This window comes from Amia ocellicauda, chromosome 4 (genome assembly GCF_036373705.1).
Source record: "Amia ocellicauda isolate fAmiCal2 chromosome 4, fAmiCal2.hap1, whole genome shotgun sequence".
In the NCBI taxonomy this organism is placed as follows: domain Eukaryota; kingdom Metazoa; phylum Chordata; class Actinopteri; order Amiiformes; family Amiidae; genus Amia; species Amia ocellicauda.
Window position 1 is genome coordinate 25760582 of NC_089853.1, and position 19486 is coordinate 25780067.

At 39.6% G+C, this 19486-nt stretch overlaps 1 protein-coding gene across 2 annotated transcripts in view; it reads left to right on the plus strand.

Moving 5' to 3' along the window:
• The window catches only part of celf6 (CUGBP Elav-like family member 6), a 111391-nt gene that overhangs the window by 76298 nt on the left and 15607 nt on the right, over window positions 1-19486 (plus strand). Inside the window, exons 4-11 of one of the 2 annotated variants that reach the window (XM_066701635.1) lie at window positions 5394-5522; window positions 9297-9376; window positions 13903-14070; window positions 14708-14855; window positions 15956-16105; window positions 16957-17019; window positions 17677-17757; window positions 18901-19044. In XM_066701635.1, coding sequence (XP_066557732.1) covers window positions 5394-5522; window positions 9297-9376; window positions 13903-14070; window positions 14708-14855; window positions 15956-16105; window positions 16957-17019; window positions 17677-17757; window positions 18901-19044 — 963 coding nt within the window. The remainder of the gene's footprint in view (window positions 1-5393; window positions 5523-9296; window positions 9377-13902; window positions 14071-14707; window positions 14856-15955; window positions 16106-16956; window positions 17020-17676; window positions 17758-18900; window positions 19045-19486) is intronic. The other variant, XM_066701636.1, reaches the window with a different exon arrangement.

The window sequence follows — 19486 nt, forward strand, 5'->3', positions numbered from 1 at the left end:
TTCAGCAGCTTTTTGGAAGCTCCAACTTACTGACTTACACAGAAATCTGAACACTGATGGATTGCTTGCCACATTTTAATTATTTCGGTCATACTTTTTATTATGATTGATGTATAGAAAAGTGTGCAGCCATGATGAATAAGCAAAGCATAGTAGTTTTGTAAAATCATTGTCACAACCCTGATGAATCACAGATTAAAGCTACTGTAAGTGCATAGTCAGAAAACGTGGCATTGAGAAAATTAAATAATATTTTTGCATGTTTTTTACACAATAATATTCATGAATTTAAGATTGTATATGTATTAATATATATAATAAGCTGGACCCTGACATTTTAAAATAAGCACTGTGGACATACCTCCAAAAGTAAACTGATCTTACAACTACAAAAGTGTCTAATTGCTTACCCTTGGTTTGGCAGGTGCTTCTACACAAAGCAGATCATTACACTATGAGCCAGGAAGTGCTGTGCAAGACCAGAACTATGTTTAACAATCACACTTACTCTGCTTGAACTCCCATTATACATTGTTGAGGACTGAGACAAAATACATTTTTCAAACTTAGTCCCATAACTGCCAATGCTACCACCCTGTTCTTTCATTTGCTTAGTTAGGGCAGAATTCAGTAAATAGATTACTCTCCCCACTCTCACACTCTCACCTGCATTACACCACACTGCCTGTGTCCCCTGCTCTGAATCCTAGCCAATAATCAGGTCCCTTCAACCCCAAGTGGAAAGCTAACTATTTTTGCACAGTATACTTTAGTTGGTTATTCAGAATAGAAAGATGTGTTTGTTGTGCCAATGCTCACTTGAGGTGCAGGATGTCCCTGCATCTGTCTGCATTAAAACTGCAGGGACACGGGGTGGCTTGGCAGCTGATTTTGAGGAGGGAGCCAGGCGAGTCTGAATGCATGCAGAAGCTTGGTAATAAAAGCGAGTCGAGCCGTCGTCTCCCCACTGGGAATTTCTTCCCTCTGACCTTGTCTGCTGGTGTCTCAGCGAGGAAAAGATCAAGCCTGATAATCTCTGATTGGAGATGGCCGTTATCTAAACACAATCTGTTTGTTTGCTCTGTCCCGCTCCTCCCGCCGGAGTTTGGCACAATATGGAACACATCCAATTACCGGAGAGATGAAGAGAGACGGCAGGCAGGTCGCAAACCCCAATCTCTTTCATTAGCTGTGATAACAATGAGTCCTTCTTTCCATCAAGGGCTGGAATTTCTGCAGGGGCTTTTCCTTTTTAACCTCTGGAAGAAGACTTTTTGTCTGGTTTCGCCCTTGCAAATCTTCAGTGGGCCTGAATAGGGATCTCAGGAAAGGTGTTGGATTGACACAGCCCTATGCTATGCTGTCATCCCTTATCCAGCAGGTAGGAGCAATAAAGGCATAGGGGTGTCCTATGGAAGGCTTTCTGTGAGTCACCAAACCCATGTAGCAAATATTGCTTTCCATGCAATTTAATCAAAACGCACATATCAGGACCCGAAGAATGTAAATAAATAAATATGTTTGGCAGTTTAAGATTAGCTACATTTCTCATGAATCATGTGTTATATCTGAAATGTAGAAATGCTGTATTGGGTTCAACTCTGTTGCTGCAATAGATAAAACCAAAGGCCGTAAGACACTATATTGATCCGACTAGACTAGTTATGCTAGTTTAACGTGTTTATAGTGAGGGATCATCTCTGTATCATCCCCACATTGCTGCTGTTGAAATGAGATTATTCAGCCTTTGAAAAGCATCCAGAAGCATATCAGAAATCTTGATTGTCCAATACAGCTGTCTTTGCTTTATTAGAGCCTTCAGATGTGCAAAGGATGGCGAGAATAAATAATGTGAAAATGTGGCGTTGTAAAAAATAATGTTACAGGTGAACCATTGAGCTGAATACAACTGAGGCGAATGTTGCTGCACTGAAAACAAAGCTTATTAAGGAATACCTAAGGTGTAAAGCAGGCATAGTTTAGGCTGAAAATGCAATAACTCCAGCAGCTTTCAAAATGGTTTGAATTGACTTTAACACCAAAAGACAAACACCTACTCAGTTTCACACAAATATAAATTGTTGTTTTTCCACACTCTTCTGGAAACAGAAAACAATAATAATAAAAATAAAAATAAGTTGTAACCAAATTTCTATTTACATAAATTCAGATGAGAAAAGGATCAGTCTTGACAGCATATGCCATCTCAGCAAAACCCATTAATTTTTAATAGACTGGGTGCTGGAATGAAAAGGCTTTTTTCAGACAAGCAATTGTCAGATGTCAGTACTGTTTTGATATCACTTTTTTGATCTTCTTTTATTTGCATTCATAAACCTGGCCATCAACACTCAATTTCAGTTTGGACAAGGCTCAAGACTGACAGGATGCTCATTTCCCTGACTTTTTTTTTTCCTGCCTTGAGTCAAGAAATAAATCCAACTCGCAGAAGACATAGGAAGGAGAAGGCTTCGGAGAGTTATGAGGCAGACGTAAACTTTACCCTGAGACACTTCGTTCTTTAGTTACAGGTATATAAACAGAACTGTTGTAACATGGGAGGAACTTACTCTATATCAAAGTGAACATATAAGTTTACTTGTCAACCGGACACTGTTATGGATTCCCTGTGGTTCACATTATTGTAATTAAATCTTGAAAATAAAGTTTTCAATGTACCCAGGATAACTGGGCAAATGTTTCAATGCCCCCCATAGTCCCTGCACACAAGCTTTGACAACCATTATAGACGCAACTACTTTTCACACCCCGAATCAATATTTTTCCAAGCGTTTCAAGTCTACGAAATTGAGTGTTTCTTAACCACCTATTTTACATAAAGGGTGGAGAATCTTTCTAGCCTTTCTGATACCCCTTTAATTCTTCCATGCAATGTGCAGCCGTAAACATTGCAGCTATCTAGGGGATTTCAAATGTATGGATGGCCAAGGCATAGGGAATTCCCCTCTTAGAGAGAAATACATAATTCTGTTTTAACTCAGTATTCATTGATTTGTTTTAATAGAACTCTCGTTCTCCTCCAGGCTTAACATATCTTTATTCACTATGTGCATTAGAAGTCATTTATTCATATTCATAAATGCACTTTAAAGTATGTGAATGGGCAAAAGCAAAGCCATTTGGAGAGTTTAGAAATGCGCAAATTCAATAACTGCTGTTTAAGAGACAGGTGTAAAGTACACTAATTAATAGTAATCTATATGCCGGACGAAGGGTACAGGGCTCTAGAAAGGAAGCTGGGTATTTCAATTGAGTGCGCTGTTATTAGCATTAACTCAGGCAATGAAACGAGAGTGGTTCTAAATTCAATTTTGAATGTATCCTCCATAGAAAACAAAGTTAGCTCACTACATGTTAAAGCTCCTCTCCAGTGGACTCCTGGCTATAGTGTTATTTGTTTTGTCATCACTGCAGAGGACAGGTTTGGTAAATGTTTGTTTGAATCATTAGTTCAGTGGTGGTAATCAAAGACCAATTAGATTAGATCCTTATTTGTAATTTGAAATGTCTGTAACTTCATGCACAGCAGTGATAGAGGTCTGTTTTCTCTGGTGATAACTGCTGTTAAGTTCAGGAATCGCCCACACTTTTAAAACTAAGAATGCCTTGTTTCGTCTTGGATTTAAATATATTTTTTAAAACTTTTAATCCCTCTCCATCCTACTCTCGTCAGAGTAGAAAGGCAAACACCACCTACCTGACAGATTATTGAAATGAGGAGACCAAACTAAACTGAAAGTAAAAGTAAAGGAGACGAAGATTAGGCTAATTAGGGTCTTGGAAGCCAGCAGTATGTTTCATTTCATTTCATTTCATTCAGAGTGCTCTGCCAGGTTTTGACAGTTGATTCCTCAGAGCCCTGAATTCCTGGAGATTCAGGTTAAGCCTTTACACAAACACTTTGCCTCTGTTTACCCTCTGTTCAGGTAGGCTATGACTTGCTCACACTGTGACGAAGAGATGGCTCCCCTGTGTGAGCCTCCCCTCTTTAAGCATAGTGCTTAATTAAGGCCTGGTCCCTGGAACCACGGCGCACAGCGGGCCCCTTCCCGTCAATGCGCTAGGCCTCTCGGGTGCCCCTAACGAGGGGAGATAAGCACTAATGAACAAGATGAAAAATTGGCTAATTTTCAGCCCTGGCAGATGAAGCGTGACTAAACGACCATCTAGAATTGGAAACCGTCCAGTTTGTGAGGGAGATTATACCTGCCAGTGTCACACGCATCCATACAAACACATACACACACAAACACACATGTTTTTTTGGTATCTTAAAAATTTAAAATAAACATTAGAGAGAGAAAACAGAAAGATTAGTGTGCCTTTGATACTGCTTGTAACTGGCTCCTTTGTTTTATTTTCATAGCAAGTGACACAAAACATTACAGCCGCCCTCTAATGGGGTCTGGTGAGTACAGGAGGCAGCACATCTGTTGAGACCCTAGTGATGCTCTTTCTTTCTCTCTCCCTCTCTCTCACTCTCTCCCTGTCTCTTTACACCCTTCCCCCTGGTCCCTGTGTGCTTCTCTCTCTCTCTCTCTCTCTCTCTCTCTCTCTCTCTCTCTCTTTCTCTCTCTCTCTCCCTGACTCTATTGTGCCCCCCAGTGCTCTCTCTCTCTTTTTCTCTCTCCCTCCCTCCCTCTCTTTCTCTTTCTCTCTCTTCCCCTCTTATAGTCAAATAACTCAAGATAAAGATCTACAGTGTCACTCCTAATGTACTCCTTTCCTCTCTTGGCCACTTGCTTATAAATTGTAGTAGTTTCTCTTAAGACATAGTATTTCATGGTTGCATTAAATAAATAGGGAGGAGGCTGAGAAATTCGGCAGTGCTGGCAACTATAGGAGATTAATGAAAAAGATAATCCTTCCTGACTGTAGAAATATCTGTGTTTACTCACAGAAGGGAAGCAGACTTGCAGGCTCATCTCTGTGCCACAGCCCCTTGGCAGGCAGCGATGCCATGTCTCATAAGGGCACTTCTGTGCCACTCCTCATTAGAGTGGGCGATGGTCTCAAGGCCGGTCAGCATGAACCCCTTTCCATAGTTAAATTGAACTTTAAAACTGTGATATAAGAGATACACTTTAGGTTCCGGAGTTTTTTTTACAGCTGTTCTTTCCCCTCGTTACTCATTACAAATAACAATACTTATGTATAAATTACACTGTTATTAATAAGACAGTTTTAAACAAATATCATAATGGCTATAGAAAGAGAAAGACGCTAAGGGAAAATCAGAAAGTACCAAAAAAGATCAGCAGTGTACATTTTTTCAAAGAGCCGAAATGTATTCTGCAGTTCCCAGCTCGTTGAGCTGTTCCATCAGCTGTATCTCTTGTTTTTTTTGTTTTGTTTTTCTTTGTTTTTTTCAGAAGACAGGAAGCTGTTTGTGGGAATGCTGGGGAAGCAGCAGAGTGAGGAGGATGTGCGGCGGCTGTTTGAGCCCTTCGGCCAGATCGAGGAGTGTACCATCCTTAGAGGGCCTGATGGGGCCAGTAAGGGTCAGCGCCAAACTCACCCATCCCTTCACACAGCACAAAACATTGTCCCTGTACTCTCCAGGGGGAGCACTCTGAAACAGATCTGCCTTTCAGACTGGCCCCTAAAACGTACACTCAGCTTTTTCCCCCTGCAGTGTGAAATTTGCTAATTTGCTAAGGCAGACGCACTTAATTATGTTTTTATTATACGTTTTGTTTCGGGGGTTTATTCTTGTACTCTTTGCTGTCCTTTTGCTGTTTCTTTGAAATACATCTCTCTCCTCACCAGAATAGTCTTGTATTATTTTAGCATTTTGCAGAGAAAGAGTACGTTAAGAATTATAATATACCCGCTAAGAGAAGCTGATTTTAAACATTAAAATGCAGTTTGATGGGACTGTAATGTTGTTATGAAAATCTCTTGTGTCTAAGAAACTAAGCAATGAGATATGCTTAGGAAAGGGAATAAGATCCGCTTTAAACAAGGAGTATTGTCAACCAGTATGTAATGTCATAGTATGAACAAATAAAGATGGTCAGTTTCCCATAAAGTTTTATAATGCCTTCTTGCCTCCACTTATCCTCATTTATAAAGTAAATTTGGATACAGAGCCATTTTTTTAATTATTCACTTGTAATCAACATCTAAATCCAGTCTGATCCTCCATGAAATCAATTTAATTAGGAGTTTATATATATACAGTTCTGTGCAAAAGTTTTAGGCAGGTGTGAAAGAATGCTGTAAAGTAGGAATGCTTTCAAAAAAAGACATGTTAATAGATTATATTTATCAATTAACTAAATGCAAAGTGAGTGAATAGAAGACAAATCTACATCAAATCAATATTTGGTGTGACCACCCTTTGCCTTCAAAACAGCATCAATTCTTCTAGGTACACTTGCACAAAGTCAGGGATTTTGTAGGCATATAGTCAGGTGTATGATTAAACAATTATACCAAACAGGTGCTAATGATCATCAATTCAATATGTAGGTTGAAACACAATCACTAACTGAAACAGAAACAGCTGTGTAGGAGGAATAAAACTGGGTGAGGAACAGCCAAACTCTGCTAACAAGGTGAGGCTGCTGAAGACAGTTTACTGACAAAAGTCATACAGCATGGCAAGACTGAGCACAGCAACAAGACACAAGGTAGTTATACTGCATCAGCAAGGTCTCTCCCAGGCAGACATTTCAAGGCAGACAGAGGTTTCCAGATGTGCTGTCCAAGCTCTTTTAAAGAAGCACAAAGAAACGGGCAACATTGAGGACCGTAGACACAGTGGTCGGCCAAGGAAACTTTCTACAGCAAATGAAAGACACATCATGCTTACTTCCCTTCACAATCGGAAGATGTACAGCAGGGCCATCAGCTCAGAATTGGCAGAAAACAGTGGGACCCTGGTACACCCATCTACTGTCCAGAGAAGTCTGGTCAGAAGTGGCCTTCATGGAAGACTTGCGGCCAAAAAGACATACCTCCGACGTGGCAACAAGGCCAAGTGACTCAACTATGCATGAAAACACAAGAACTGGGGTTCAGAAAAATGGCAGCAGGTGCTTTGAAATATTTGGCTATAGCAGAAGGCAGTTTGTTCGCCGAAGGGCTGGAGAGCGGTACACGAATGAGTGTCTGCAGGCAACTAGGAGTCCTGGAAGTGATGGTATGGCCCCACAGAGCCCTGATCTCAACATCATCGAGTCTGTCTGGGATTACATGAAGAGAGAGAAACAACTGAGGCTGCCTAAATCCACAGAAGAACTGTGGTTAGTTCTCCAAGATGTTTGGGCCAACCTACCTGCCGTGTTCCTTCAAAAACTGTGTGCAAGCGTACCTAGAAGAATTGATGCTGTTTTGAAGGCAAAGGGTGGTCACACCAAATATGGATTTGATGTAGATTTTTCTTCTGTTCACTCACTTTGCATTTAGTTAATTGATAAATATAATCTAGTAACATGTCTATTTTTGAAAGCATTCTTACTTTACAGCATTTTTTCACACCTGCCTAAAACTTTTGCACAGAACTGTATCTCTCTCTCTCTCTCTCTCTCGCTCTCTCTATCATATATATATATATATATATATATATATAATGTGTGTGTGTGTGTGTGTGTGTGTGTATATATATATGTATATATATACACAGTTGTAAAATAAATTATTCACATCTGACTAGATGACTGTAGGGTGAGCTAGATGACAGTGAGAAGAAATGTGTCCAAATGTTTCTCTGGGTCTCTGAGTTGTCCAAACACCGCCTAGACTGAGGTGGGTTGAATCACTAGGGACCTTCTCGTGTGGCCAGTCAGCTGCAAACTCCTGCAGAGCATAGGTTGTGCCTGAACAGGTTTGGATTTCAAATAGTAATTCCAAATAGAAAAATCTAAATCTAGTGGAATGAGAAACAAAATAATAAAAAAAAAAATAATGAAAAATTCAAGCCATGGGCCCATCTGTATTTATTGATGTATTTGTTTTTGCTCATCCACACTTTAGTTTCCTTTAAGCGTTCTTTTCCATCTTGGTCTAGTTCACATTTGGCTGTGATTGACAGAAAATGAAATGAATAAAGCTGTGCCAGTCTGTCAGATGGAAGTGATGCTCACAAAAGTGTGGTTTCCAGAGAGTCGTATCCTATCCACAGTCCATATGACACATGAGTCTTATTGACATTTACTTAATTCACGGCCTCGTTAAAAAAATATAAAAATAATAAATCCCAATTATTTGGGGCTTTTTAAATCCTGCTTTGACGTATATTTACAGCAGGGGTTTCTAATAGGATTTTTCCCACCGACGGCTCTTTTCTTAATTGATATTCAATCACATTTAATCAGTTCAATTTGATTATGAAGGAGCTGAATGGATTAAAAGCTTTGGTATACACCATTTGCTTTTTCAGAATTAAAATAAATAATACTAATAAACAGTAGGTAGCCTCAGTAATAAGAAATAAACAGTGAGGTAGCTTCAGCGATTAACACTAATTTCATAATATTAATTAGACGCAATTAATTTCTCACTCCAGGAAATGAGTATGTCTTCTAAAGTGTCTCAAGCCTTTTCTCCATTCAAAAAAAGAGGGGCCACGGAACCTTTCTTCTTTAGCATGGTCCAGACCTGATGGGTATCTGATCGTGACATTTCATAATGTTAACACTTTCAATTAACTGAAAGGTTTAAGGACTGTGGTGTAGTTATCTGAGACAGCTGCTCAGATCCCCCTAGTGTAGTCTAAGTGCTATACCTGCTGACAAAGTTAATTGGTGTGAGAACATGTTGAATATGATACAGTGATGGTTTTTAAGTCTTGATAATGAAGTCATGTTTTAACGCTACCAGGAAGATCTGCTGGGATTCGTGTATTTGCTGGAATTCCAAGCTGACAACCATGGGTTCCCAGTTGAAAGAAATGTAATGTTTTGTACTGTCAACTTAAAAAACATATATTCTTCACAATTCATTAATCCTTTTTGGCTTTGGATTCTTCCTTTTCCAGAATGTTGAGTCCCTGTGCTTTTTTAGGGTCCAGAACAGCAAAACCCCTTCAGATGATGATGCATGTGTTTCACACACACACAAGGACAAAAGCACAAATGCACATAAATTAGTAAACATACTCAACCACTTGTACACAAATGTCTTTTGTCCATCTTTCGGCAAAACCCACACAGCATTATCTGAAGTGTTGTCATTAAGCACCATTATTAACATTGACAATGGCTTTAGGAAACTTACAGATTGGATGCTGTCCATGTCTAACTCATTTTCTTTCCTTCTGTTTTTCACAGGCTGTGCCTTTGTCAAGTTCTCCAGCCATGCAGAAGCACAGGCCGCCATCAACAATCTGCACGGTGGACAGACTATGCCAGTGAGTGTTAGCTGCTGATGACATATTGGTGTTGCCACTTTTGATGGATGTCTTACAAACAACAAAAAGTTATCTATAGTATAAAGTGCGATCACTAGTAAACAATGAGATATTCTAAAACTTCTATTATAAACAGAATTAACTGTTCCAACTGCCTAGTCATAAAGAATTCATATTCATATTCAACACCACATGCAGAGCACTTCCACAACAACCATAAAATGAAGTAAAATGCAGCTGCATCTTTAATAATTTATCACTGGTGTGCCACTTAAAGCTAAGTCTAAAATGGAAGACCAAATCCTTGGTCCTTGGTCATGGTCCAAGCCAAGTAAGCCGGCTTCAGATGGACAATATCACAGAACATATGGAGCCACGAACAAGCCAGGGGTGTATCTGGAGCAATCCATTGCTGGTTAATAAATTATATATATTTTTAATCTGTTAGTCCCGTTATTTGAATCCAGCACCAAATCAGTTCTTATAAATGAGGCCCCACTCATTACTTAGCAAACAAGGTTTGGATACAAAGTGTGATTCCAAGTCAATTTGGATAATACCACTGCCACATGCCCCCTGATACAGGCAACAAGGGGAAGGTTGCAGAATTAATGTTATCTTGTGCCAAATATGCTATGTAAATAGGCTTTACAGGCAATATTAGGTGTTTATTTTAATTTGCAAGCATCTGCATTGGCTGGCATTCAGAGGTCCCTATGAATAATAATAAAATCTATTTGTTGCTAAACTAGCAAACTAACTAAATGAACATATAAAAGTTTGCTGAATGGTGGAGACATTTTGACCCATCTTACTCCGGTCCCTTTTTGCAAATTGTGTAATCAATAGCTTAATAGTAGATGAAGATTTTGCTTTAGGGATATTTGATAATTGTCTTAAAAAATCCTGAAAAATATTATGTTCCAAAGGGATTCTGCATTTATGTTCATCATGTACATATAGGGCAGATAAACTGGAGTTATTTCATATGACGAATGTTGGACATTTTCAACAAATCTCCACATTGAACTGTAGACATGTCTTGATGAGATCCATAACCTACCAGCACCCACATGTGCATGATATGAAGTCTTACCATTTCTGATGTTATCAGTTAACTTGAGTCGAATCATTGCCAGAATTGTAGTGACACTTCGTGATTGTTCTAAGCCAAGGACTACTAGTCTTATAGGAGAAGACCGCAGGCAGTATTACTTCGACGCCAGTATTGAATGAACTGGGGAGTCAACTGAGATTGAATTGCCTTTGAGCACCACAGTGGCTTCAAATGAGAAAGTGGCAGTGAAGCCAGGACCACAGCTGAGATGAGCATGTTTTTACTTGCATTCACTAGCTTGGCATCATGTCTTGCTTCAGTTACGTGGATAAAAGTAATAATTCGGAGTACAATCAATGAGACTGGCGGATATTCATTCATGACTAGCATTCTCATGTGGGTGACAGTGTTAAGATTCAATTTGAAATGTGAACTGGGAAGTGGGGGGGCAATTAAATTAGACATGCTTTGTGTTGGGTTGTGTGGTAGCACATAAAGTAATGCCTGATTTTTGTAGCATTAAATGTTTTTGACAGCACCAACTCCCGGCTTCAGTTACATCCCACACATCATTCATGTGCAGCCTCACGACTGCAGTTACTCTGCAAGACAACATTTTGGATGCATTTCTGGAATTTGACTAATTAATTGGCAAAAAATACAGGCCATAATTCTCAATGCTTTTCTGCTCGTTACTGTGACATTCCCCTTTGAAGGATAAAAAACATTAATTAAATGATACAACCAAAAGGAAAGCCACTATACGATTCTTCCAGGGACAGAAATTAATTGTCTCCATTTCTTGGTGCTCTGGTAACTGCATTGAATGGATTTCTGTATGTGAAAGAAGACGAAAATGTATCGTTGGGGATTTGTAGTAAAAACCTTTGAACATCTTTAATGTCTCTGCTGTCTCATGAAAGTGTTCTTGATATCTATCTATAGGAAATGGAACACAGCCAAACTGGGGTTTATTAAATGTTTGCATAATTCATAATCACATACATTGTGGAACTGGTTTGTAAAACTATTTCACAGCAGGCTAATTTTGAAGGAGTGTTTATGAATCTGAAAAAGGTATCTAGTTGAAAAATGTCAGTCTTAAGAATACTTGAAGTAGGGGATGCATTAATACAAAATAAGAGAGCACTACAACCCAGTTCATAAATAATATGTTCCTTCACTTCCTAAATGGCCACAGTTAGTACAGCCTCCCCAATACCAACAGTAATCATAATATTATGAATACAAGCACATTTAATTCCCATTTTAGATTTTGTATTTGTTATCCAGTCTCTGAGAGTATTGAGTCGGGGGTTAAACATTTCCATTCTAGTGAGAATTTTCCAAAGACTTTTATCAAGCCTTTAAAATGGCTTCCTTCCTCTTGGCTATAATTTGCAAAAATGAACAAATGCTTTTCATCATTTTTATGTATAAATTAGATAACATTTTTTCCCACTTCTTACGAATCTCACAATTGTTTCTGAAAAAATTGTTAAATACCAGGTCATGACTAGAATGTCAGGTCTTGCAGAATGTTAAGCTATTTGATGACAAACAAGCTGTAACAGATCATTTAAGTGCCTTGTATACTTTATATTGTATACAATATTATTAATTGATATCCCTCCACTCCTCAATCTCATGCATTTTTTTCAATTATGTGATAGCTTATGCATAAGGTAAGCTATGATACCACCCTTGCAGTAAAACCTAAGATTACTAAAATGATTTCTGCTCCCTCCCTGCCCTTGACGCTTCTTGCTCATGGAATGGAAAGGTGGTGAGGGGTCAGTAGCCATGCCTCAGAAGATTAAAGTTGCCTTGGGCCTTTGCAGTTCTGGGCTGGAGTGTTATATATATATAAAAATAATAAAAAACGAAACTTTAATGCGATCTAAATGCCAACTGTTCTACTGAGGGAGAGGTGGGTGCTGGGGGAGATGTTTCTCAGAGATGACCTCATTAAGTGTAAAAGCCAAGTGACCCTAAAAGGTCTGAAATAAACTAAGAAAGGCCACAAAGGAAAGTTGAAAAAACCCTTATGAAACATACCTTATGTTATGTTATGTATCTTGATATTGATTGAAACAAAGATTTCAAATAGCAGCAATGTTTCTCTCCTGAGCTGTCCTACTAAATCCATACTTGGGGTTATGGACACCAGTATACATGTCATCTCATGCAGTGTTCATTTTTCACTGACACTTGTTTAGATTTTTTTCCCTTCTTTTTCCTCAAACAAATTGATCATTTTAATGAAAAAAAAAATCGTTTCAATAAATGTGATTCCTTTTAAACAGTATTTTTTGCTTGATTTGCACTTATATTCATTATATTTGGAGAACATGTCTGACTGGTAGTTATTACAGCTTGAGAAATATCTAAGAAAGTTTTCCTTTGGTACATTTCCAGCCCTGTGTCTTGACTTGCCTACTGTTGCTTGGCAGCACAACAATAACTCGCCAGTCTCATTTCTCTCTGTCCCTGTGTAATGCATATGTGTCCTTAGGTCTAATACTTTGAATTTCCCATTCTGCAGCAATGACAAGATGCTTACTGGAATGAAAGCAGACTATAACTCGCTCTGCCAATATCTGTATGAGACACAAATGCCAGATAATTGTCAAGCCAGTTCTTTTCTTATCTACGGGTGTGTTTGATTTTGTGAACTTGCTATTCACACGCAATATGTCTTCTGGGTTTTTCTTTTTTGTCCTGCCTTCATTAGCTAGTGTAAGGCTGGGCTCAGCTGCATAGTAATCTTTGTGCCCGTAGTCATATAATAGAGTGCAAGGACAGTGTTTGAGATCAGGTGGCATCGATGACCCGAAAAGCCTGAAAAGAACGGGTTAATTGTATGTGCCAAAGAAAATACAAAGTTTCGTGCAATAATTTTCTTAATAGTCACAAGGAATATACCTGAGGCTGATGCAGAAGCACTGGTGGGACTGTATTGCTCTGATGTCCCTTGTAACATTGCAGAGCAAAGCTGGTTTGAAAGGGGAATAGCTTCTGCTGACATTGCTCATCACTCTTTCTAACCTATGGAGGCAGACGTGTGCCAAAAAGCAGAGGGGCGTTCCATGCTAGGCAGACATCTGAAGGTGTTACAGATAGCAGAAGGGAAAAGCATTTGTTGCCTGACATCCCTGATTGAATATGGCTTTGAGACAAAAGTATTTTTTTTCCTTATGCCCTACAAATATGAAGATTTGTCTTCACAAACTTACGTCCGTCCATAGCAAGTGCCATCTCCTGGAATGAGTTTGCATACAGCCACTGTTAATATTCCCTTGCATTGGTATGTACAGAGAATCTTAACGATTGTTTTATGGTATTTAGGTGGTGTGGTGTCTGCATAAATATCAATTTGTAGATTGACATTTATACAGCATATTCTTGCTAGTCTTTAAGATCTGTCCTGGGTAAGAAATGGACCTACAGCTGTGTTTTGTCTTTTCAGGGGGCCTCCTCAAGCCTTGTGGTGAAATTCGCAGACACTGACAAGGAGCGGACATTGCGGAGAATGCACCAGATGGCAGGGCAGCTTGGGATATTCAGCCCCATGACAATTCAGTTTGGAGCCTATGGAGCTTACACTCACGCTGTAAGTGATATTTCTCCTTACCAGGTGAGAAAACCCCCACAAATACCTCTGCATTCCACACAGCCACAGACCACAATTGCAAATGTTTTCACTCGGGTTGTTCCTCTTTAAAACTGCCAGGGGACATGTTCAAGTCCCAATGGCTGCTTGATTGTGTGTAACAGATGATGGGAAGCGTCCAGTGGTGCTGTCTGCACCGTGTCAATGTCTCTATCACAGGGAGATGTAAATACAATAAATTCGAACCTATCCTGATATTCGGAAGCCTTAATGAGGTTCAGTTGCTGTATGTAGTAGAACAAGAATGCTTAGGTTTGATTGAATATAGCCATTTCACTTGTTTTCTTTGTGCATAATTATAGGGCTTTGGTGAGAATACACATCACTTCAATGGTCCTCCCTTTGTTTTGTACAATTACACTGCACAACACTCAAGGACAAACACTATTATTATCACGGACTAGCAATGCATAGGAATGTTATCTTAACTTAAGTATACATTCAGACACTCGAGTTGTAGCCTGTTTGGGTCACACTACACAAAGAAAACCATTTACAAGAATGACAACGGCAAATGCAGAATCTGAGTCTGTGGTGCCGCGTCCACGCTGGTTGTGATGGCTGATGGAAATGTGAAAGTGCCTTCATTCTCTCTCCACAGCAGATTATGCAGCAGCAGGCAGCCCTCATGGCAGCTGCCCAGGGTTCCTATCTCAACCCCATGGCAGCGATTGCAGCAGCACAGATGCAGCAAATGGCAGCTTTTAACGTCAACGGCCTGGTGGCAGCTCCCATGACACCGTCCTCAGGTGCGGTGCCCCCCTGGCCATATACACAGTCAAAAGGAAATGGGGAATGTTTTTATTCTCTTATTTGAGGCCTACATATCTCATGATGACATTATTATTATTGTGTTCTGTGTGTGCTGAACTGTTTCACTTGAACAGCCTTTTACATTTGTTCTTCATACTTACCTACATATAGGTGTTTATGAAAAGTGTGGCTGTTGTTAAATTCAGAGCCTTTAGGTGTTTTTTAGGTGAATTGGGACCCTCTTCTTTTCAGACACATTTCTGATAAGGAACTTTATCCAATCAAAGCTGTGTGATGCCAATAAATCATTAAATCATGAAGTATATATTTGTGTTTCCAAAAAGCACGAACTGTCTTACGTAGCTGATTTAAATGGAGGCAAGAAAAAGACATAGTCAGATGTAAGCAAAAGGCAAAAGTTAGTCTCCCAGACATGGCATTAAAAGGATTGCTTGCTTGCGATTATTTTGTCTTGTCTGTCATGTACTGGGGCAATGGCTGAGTCACGTCTCTGTGATGGGAGAAAAGGCCAGATGCTGACTACAGTTTCCAAAAAAGAAATCATTTTTTATAAAAAATAATTTGAGGGAGACACTTGCATTCCTCTGGCATGCCTGTGAGAACCGCGGATGGGAGTGCAGTCAGACAAGAACTGAACACCTGTTGTTCTCAGCTCACCAGCGTAAACCAAAAAAAAACCCTGCAGGCTTGAAGTTTTCAAAACTCCTCCTTTCACAATGACAGAACAAAGAAACATCCATTGGTTGTGTTATTTTCTTTGGAGAAACCAGTAAATACATCTTGTTGATTTACTGGGGGGCATGAAACCCACATGCATTATTTCTCTTAACTAATCACCGTTAAAAAGAAATACAGTGCAGATGATAGAATGAACGTCAATGCAAAGCCCCTTTCAGTTTTCATTAAGAAAGTATTTGTTTTTTGTTGTGTCTGTGGTATAATATAAATGGATCTGATAAAATTTGACATTGAACTTGAAACTGTTTGTTAAGTCGCCTGTGTGTAGCTCATGTGTCTGAAAGCCATTCAGGCAATATTTGTGTATCTGTTCAAATCAATGGTCTTTGTGTTTCAGGCACCAGCACTCCCCCAGGCATTAGTGCGACAGCCGTGCCTAGCATAGCTACACCTATTGGGGTAAATGGTTTCAGCACTCTGCCTCCCCAGAGCAATGGGCAGCCTGCCTCTGAGCCCATCTACACCAATGGGATTCACCCTTATCCAGGTGAGAAGACTGACTGTGTGCTGTGTGTGCCTCTACAGTCTTTAAGACAGAAATAATGTCTTGAGTATATATCTCCGCTCAGTAAATCATTGCATGAACGTCCACTTAAAAACCTATTTTTTAGAGATCATCACAAGAAAGAGAAAGTGTTTCACTGCAGAAGGCTGTGAATGCCCTTAAACCTTGGGCTGGTCTATTTTCAGTCTTTGGTGCTGTAGGGGCGGAGGGGGTGGTGTGTTTGCTGGTTAAACCTGTCTTTAGCTTCCCTTCCCTTCCACACCGCTGTGATACAGCTGGAAATGAAACTGTGATGATGCGTCCATTATAAGAGATGGCCGCAGTGATAATGAACAACAGAGTAGTGTGCCACATCATTAATATTTTATTCAAACTTCAGAGGTGCACTTTTGATGAATTTTTAAGTGTGATAACAACAATCTAGACTGGGATAATCTTTATTTGACCCAGGGTTTCTTTCTCTCCATATTTTGTTTTAAGTGCGTCTCTGGCTGGTTTAATTGAATCCCACTCGACAATATACACATGAATATAAACCGAAGTGACCCTGATTCAAATTAACAGCAGTATTTTATTTTTACGCTGATTACAAATTCAGGAGAAAAGAAAATGCCTGGGGTGATTTGTGAGTACTAATATACATTTAATCAGCTGAAAGGTGGGAGGCAGAAATTTAATTTGTTGAAGGCTGATTTCCAAATACTCATGACTGCAGTTACTGTAGGGACGGGCTCCCCTGATCCCCTCACCATCTGTGTAGTTGCCTCATTGCTCACTCAACATCCCTTGTTTCTCTCTCTCTTCCTCTCTGTTTCTCTGTTTTGTCTCCACAGCACAAAGTCCCACTGTGGCTGACCCTCTTCAGCAGGCTTACGCTGGCGTGCAACACTACGCAGGTCTCCTCACGTTCCTGCTCCTTCCTGCTCTCGTTTCTCTCGCACACACCTGCCCCCACCCCCCCAAGCTCCCAAATCTTTACCAGTCCAGCTTCTCTGCTTTGACTCTTAAGCTTAACAGAAAAGTTGCACAAAATCTAGGTCATTTTCATACTCACTGGTGTCTAAAGGCATGACGTTTGTGAAGGCATTAGAGAGTACCTTACAAAATTGCTTCAGCACAGGTTTATGTGTATGATGTAGTAATGTGTATATAAATCATCACCACTTGACGGGCCACTAAAACGGGCACTAAATTATTGGGTTATACTAGATAAAGAAGTTTTTTTACAACAGTGATGCCTGTCTGGCTACCAGCTAAGAATCCAAATTATGTCCACAACAAACTACACTCAAGAATCAAACCAAACTGGGTGCCCAACAAAATTATGCCAACAGTTCCTGGCTGTCTGGTCTGAAATTACACTGGGATTCCACTCCACAGTGTCAGTATCACACCATTCATTGTCAAGTGATTTTGCTACTTTTTTGCTACACATTCTTTTCATTCTAGTTTAGAAAACAAAATAAATAATTTAGGCTGAGTATTTAACTAACAATGGTGGTGCAATCATCTGCTTCTAATAGGGCCTCCTTGTTTTTTTTTCCTTGCAACAGCAGCCTATCCAGCCGCCTATGCGCCAATCAGTCAAGCGTTTCCGCAGCAACCAACCATCATTCCTCAGCAACAGAGGGAAGGTAAGCAAGCCCCCGCCTACAGCAGAGGCTTCAGTATAGGCCTCCTACATGTTGCTGTAGATATTAAGGAAGGAATATTCATGAGAGAGGTGTAAATACTATGGGATATTTTATACTAAACAGGAGAAATTGCTTGGTTATTAATACAGTTCAGTTTAGAACAAGTGTTTGTGTGTAATGCTTACTTTTTAAATGGATGGGTCGTCGCTAGATCCATAAATAAACTACAAACATTAAGAGATATCTTAGTTTTTACAGCATGTAAGCAAGCACTTTTTATCCTGCAGTTGTCTGCTTCACTGATATTTGATTATTTTCTGGTGAAAGGCACTAACCCCTAGCAGCGCAATAGCTGCCCAATCCCTTGAACACTGTTTAATGTTATTAAGGCTTTATTCATAATGTGGTTGAATCTCACTGTTATGCTGAAGGAACTCTGCTAGAGGGGCATATTAGACAGATGAAATTAAAAAGAAAATCATTGACTTTGCCTGTGTCCTTATGTAGACTAGCAAAAGGCCAATTATGGCAAGATTTAATGAGAAGTATGTGTAAGACTATCCAAAGTGTTAAACTGAATATGCACAGCACAACCTTGTTTGAATAAAGTGATACTGGAGGTCAGTATACAGAATTACTAATGATAAAAAAATGTTAATAAAATATTCCTTGTTATCAGTAAATAGGATATCTAGCTGGTAGTTGAATTACCTAGCTATACTGTCCATTTGAGTTGATAATTTGATTCCCAATGTAAATGTACAGGGTGCAAATAGGAGATAAGCTGTTTTAGAGCATATGTGGATATGAAGCAAAAACACACGCAGCAACAAACTTGTTTTAGAGTTATCTGTGCTGACATCAAATTTGATGTGTTGAGTATGACAGGGGCCATGTTCTTCCTTACAAGAGACAACTTGATGCTTGCATAGAGTGGAAACTTCATCTTTCCCCACCCTGCAATATGTTCCGGTCATTTCCCAGCAAGAGGGCCTTTGCTGAAACACCAGTGCTGTAAAGCACTACCGTTTGTGATTTCCTGGACAACCCCATAGTTTGAGAATTTGAGAAACTGTTAAACTCGGTTGACTGGATGATTTTTGTGTCCGTCTCTCTCCATTTTGTGTTTCCAAATTTCTCTAGGACCAGAGGGCTGCAACCTGTTTATTTATCATCTACCCCAGGAGTTTGGAGACGCCGAGCTCATGCAAATGTTCCTGCCTTTTGGCAACGTCATCTCGGCCAAAGTCTTTGTAGACCGGGCCACCAATCAGAGCAAATGCTTTGGTGAGTTAGAGTTCCTGCTGAAAATCTTTTTGAGAAGAGAATCAGGGAAGAAACATACAAGAAAGTTAGAAAAATATTGTTCCTTTAGAATTTTTTGGTTTCGATTTCTTCATTAAGAATATTCAACCCTGCATCATGTGGTTGAATAGGACTGTAGGCAGATGAAGACCTGCAAACAAACTGCCAGGATGAGCCCTCCTTGCCCCTGGCGAGCCTCATCAGCAGATAGTATTGATCTGTTTAGCTTTGGGGACCCAATCCTGCCATTTAGGCTTTAATATTGCAACATGTTAAGAATAGGATAAATAGAGCAAGTTATAATTTGTCAGTTGGTATATAATCTTACCTCAGCTTTGCCCAGCTCTACCTTTGGTAAATAGCAAGTTAAAAGGGAAACTGAGAACAATTTAAACTATTGAATAATGTTTTATTTTTAATAGAA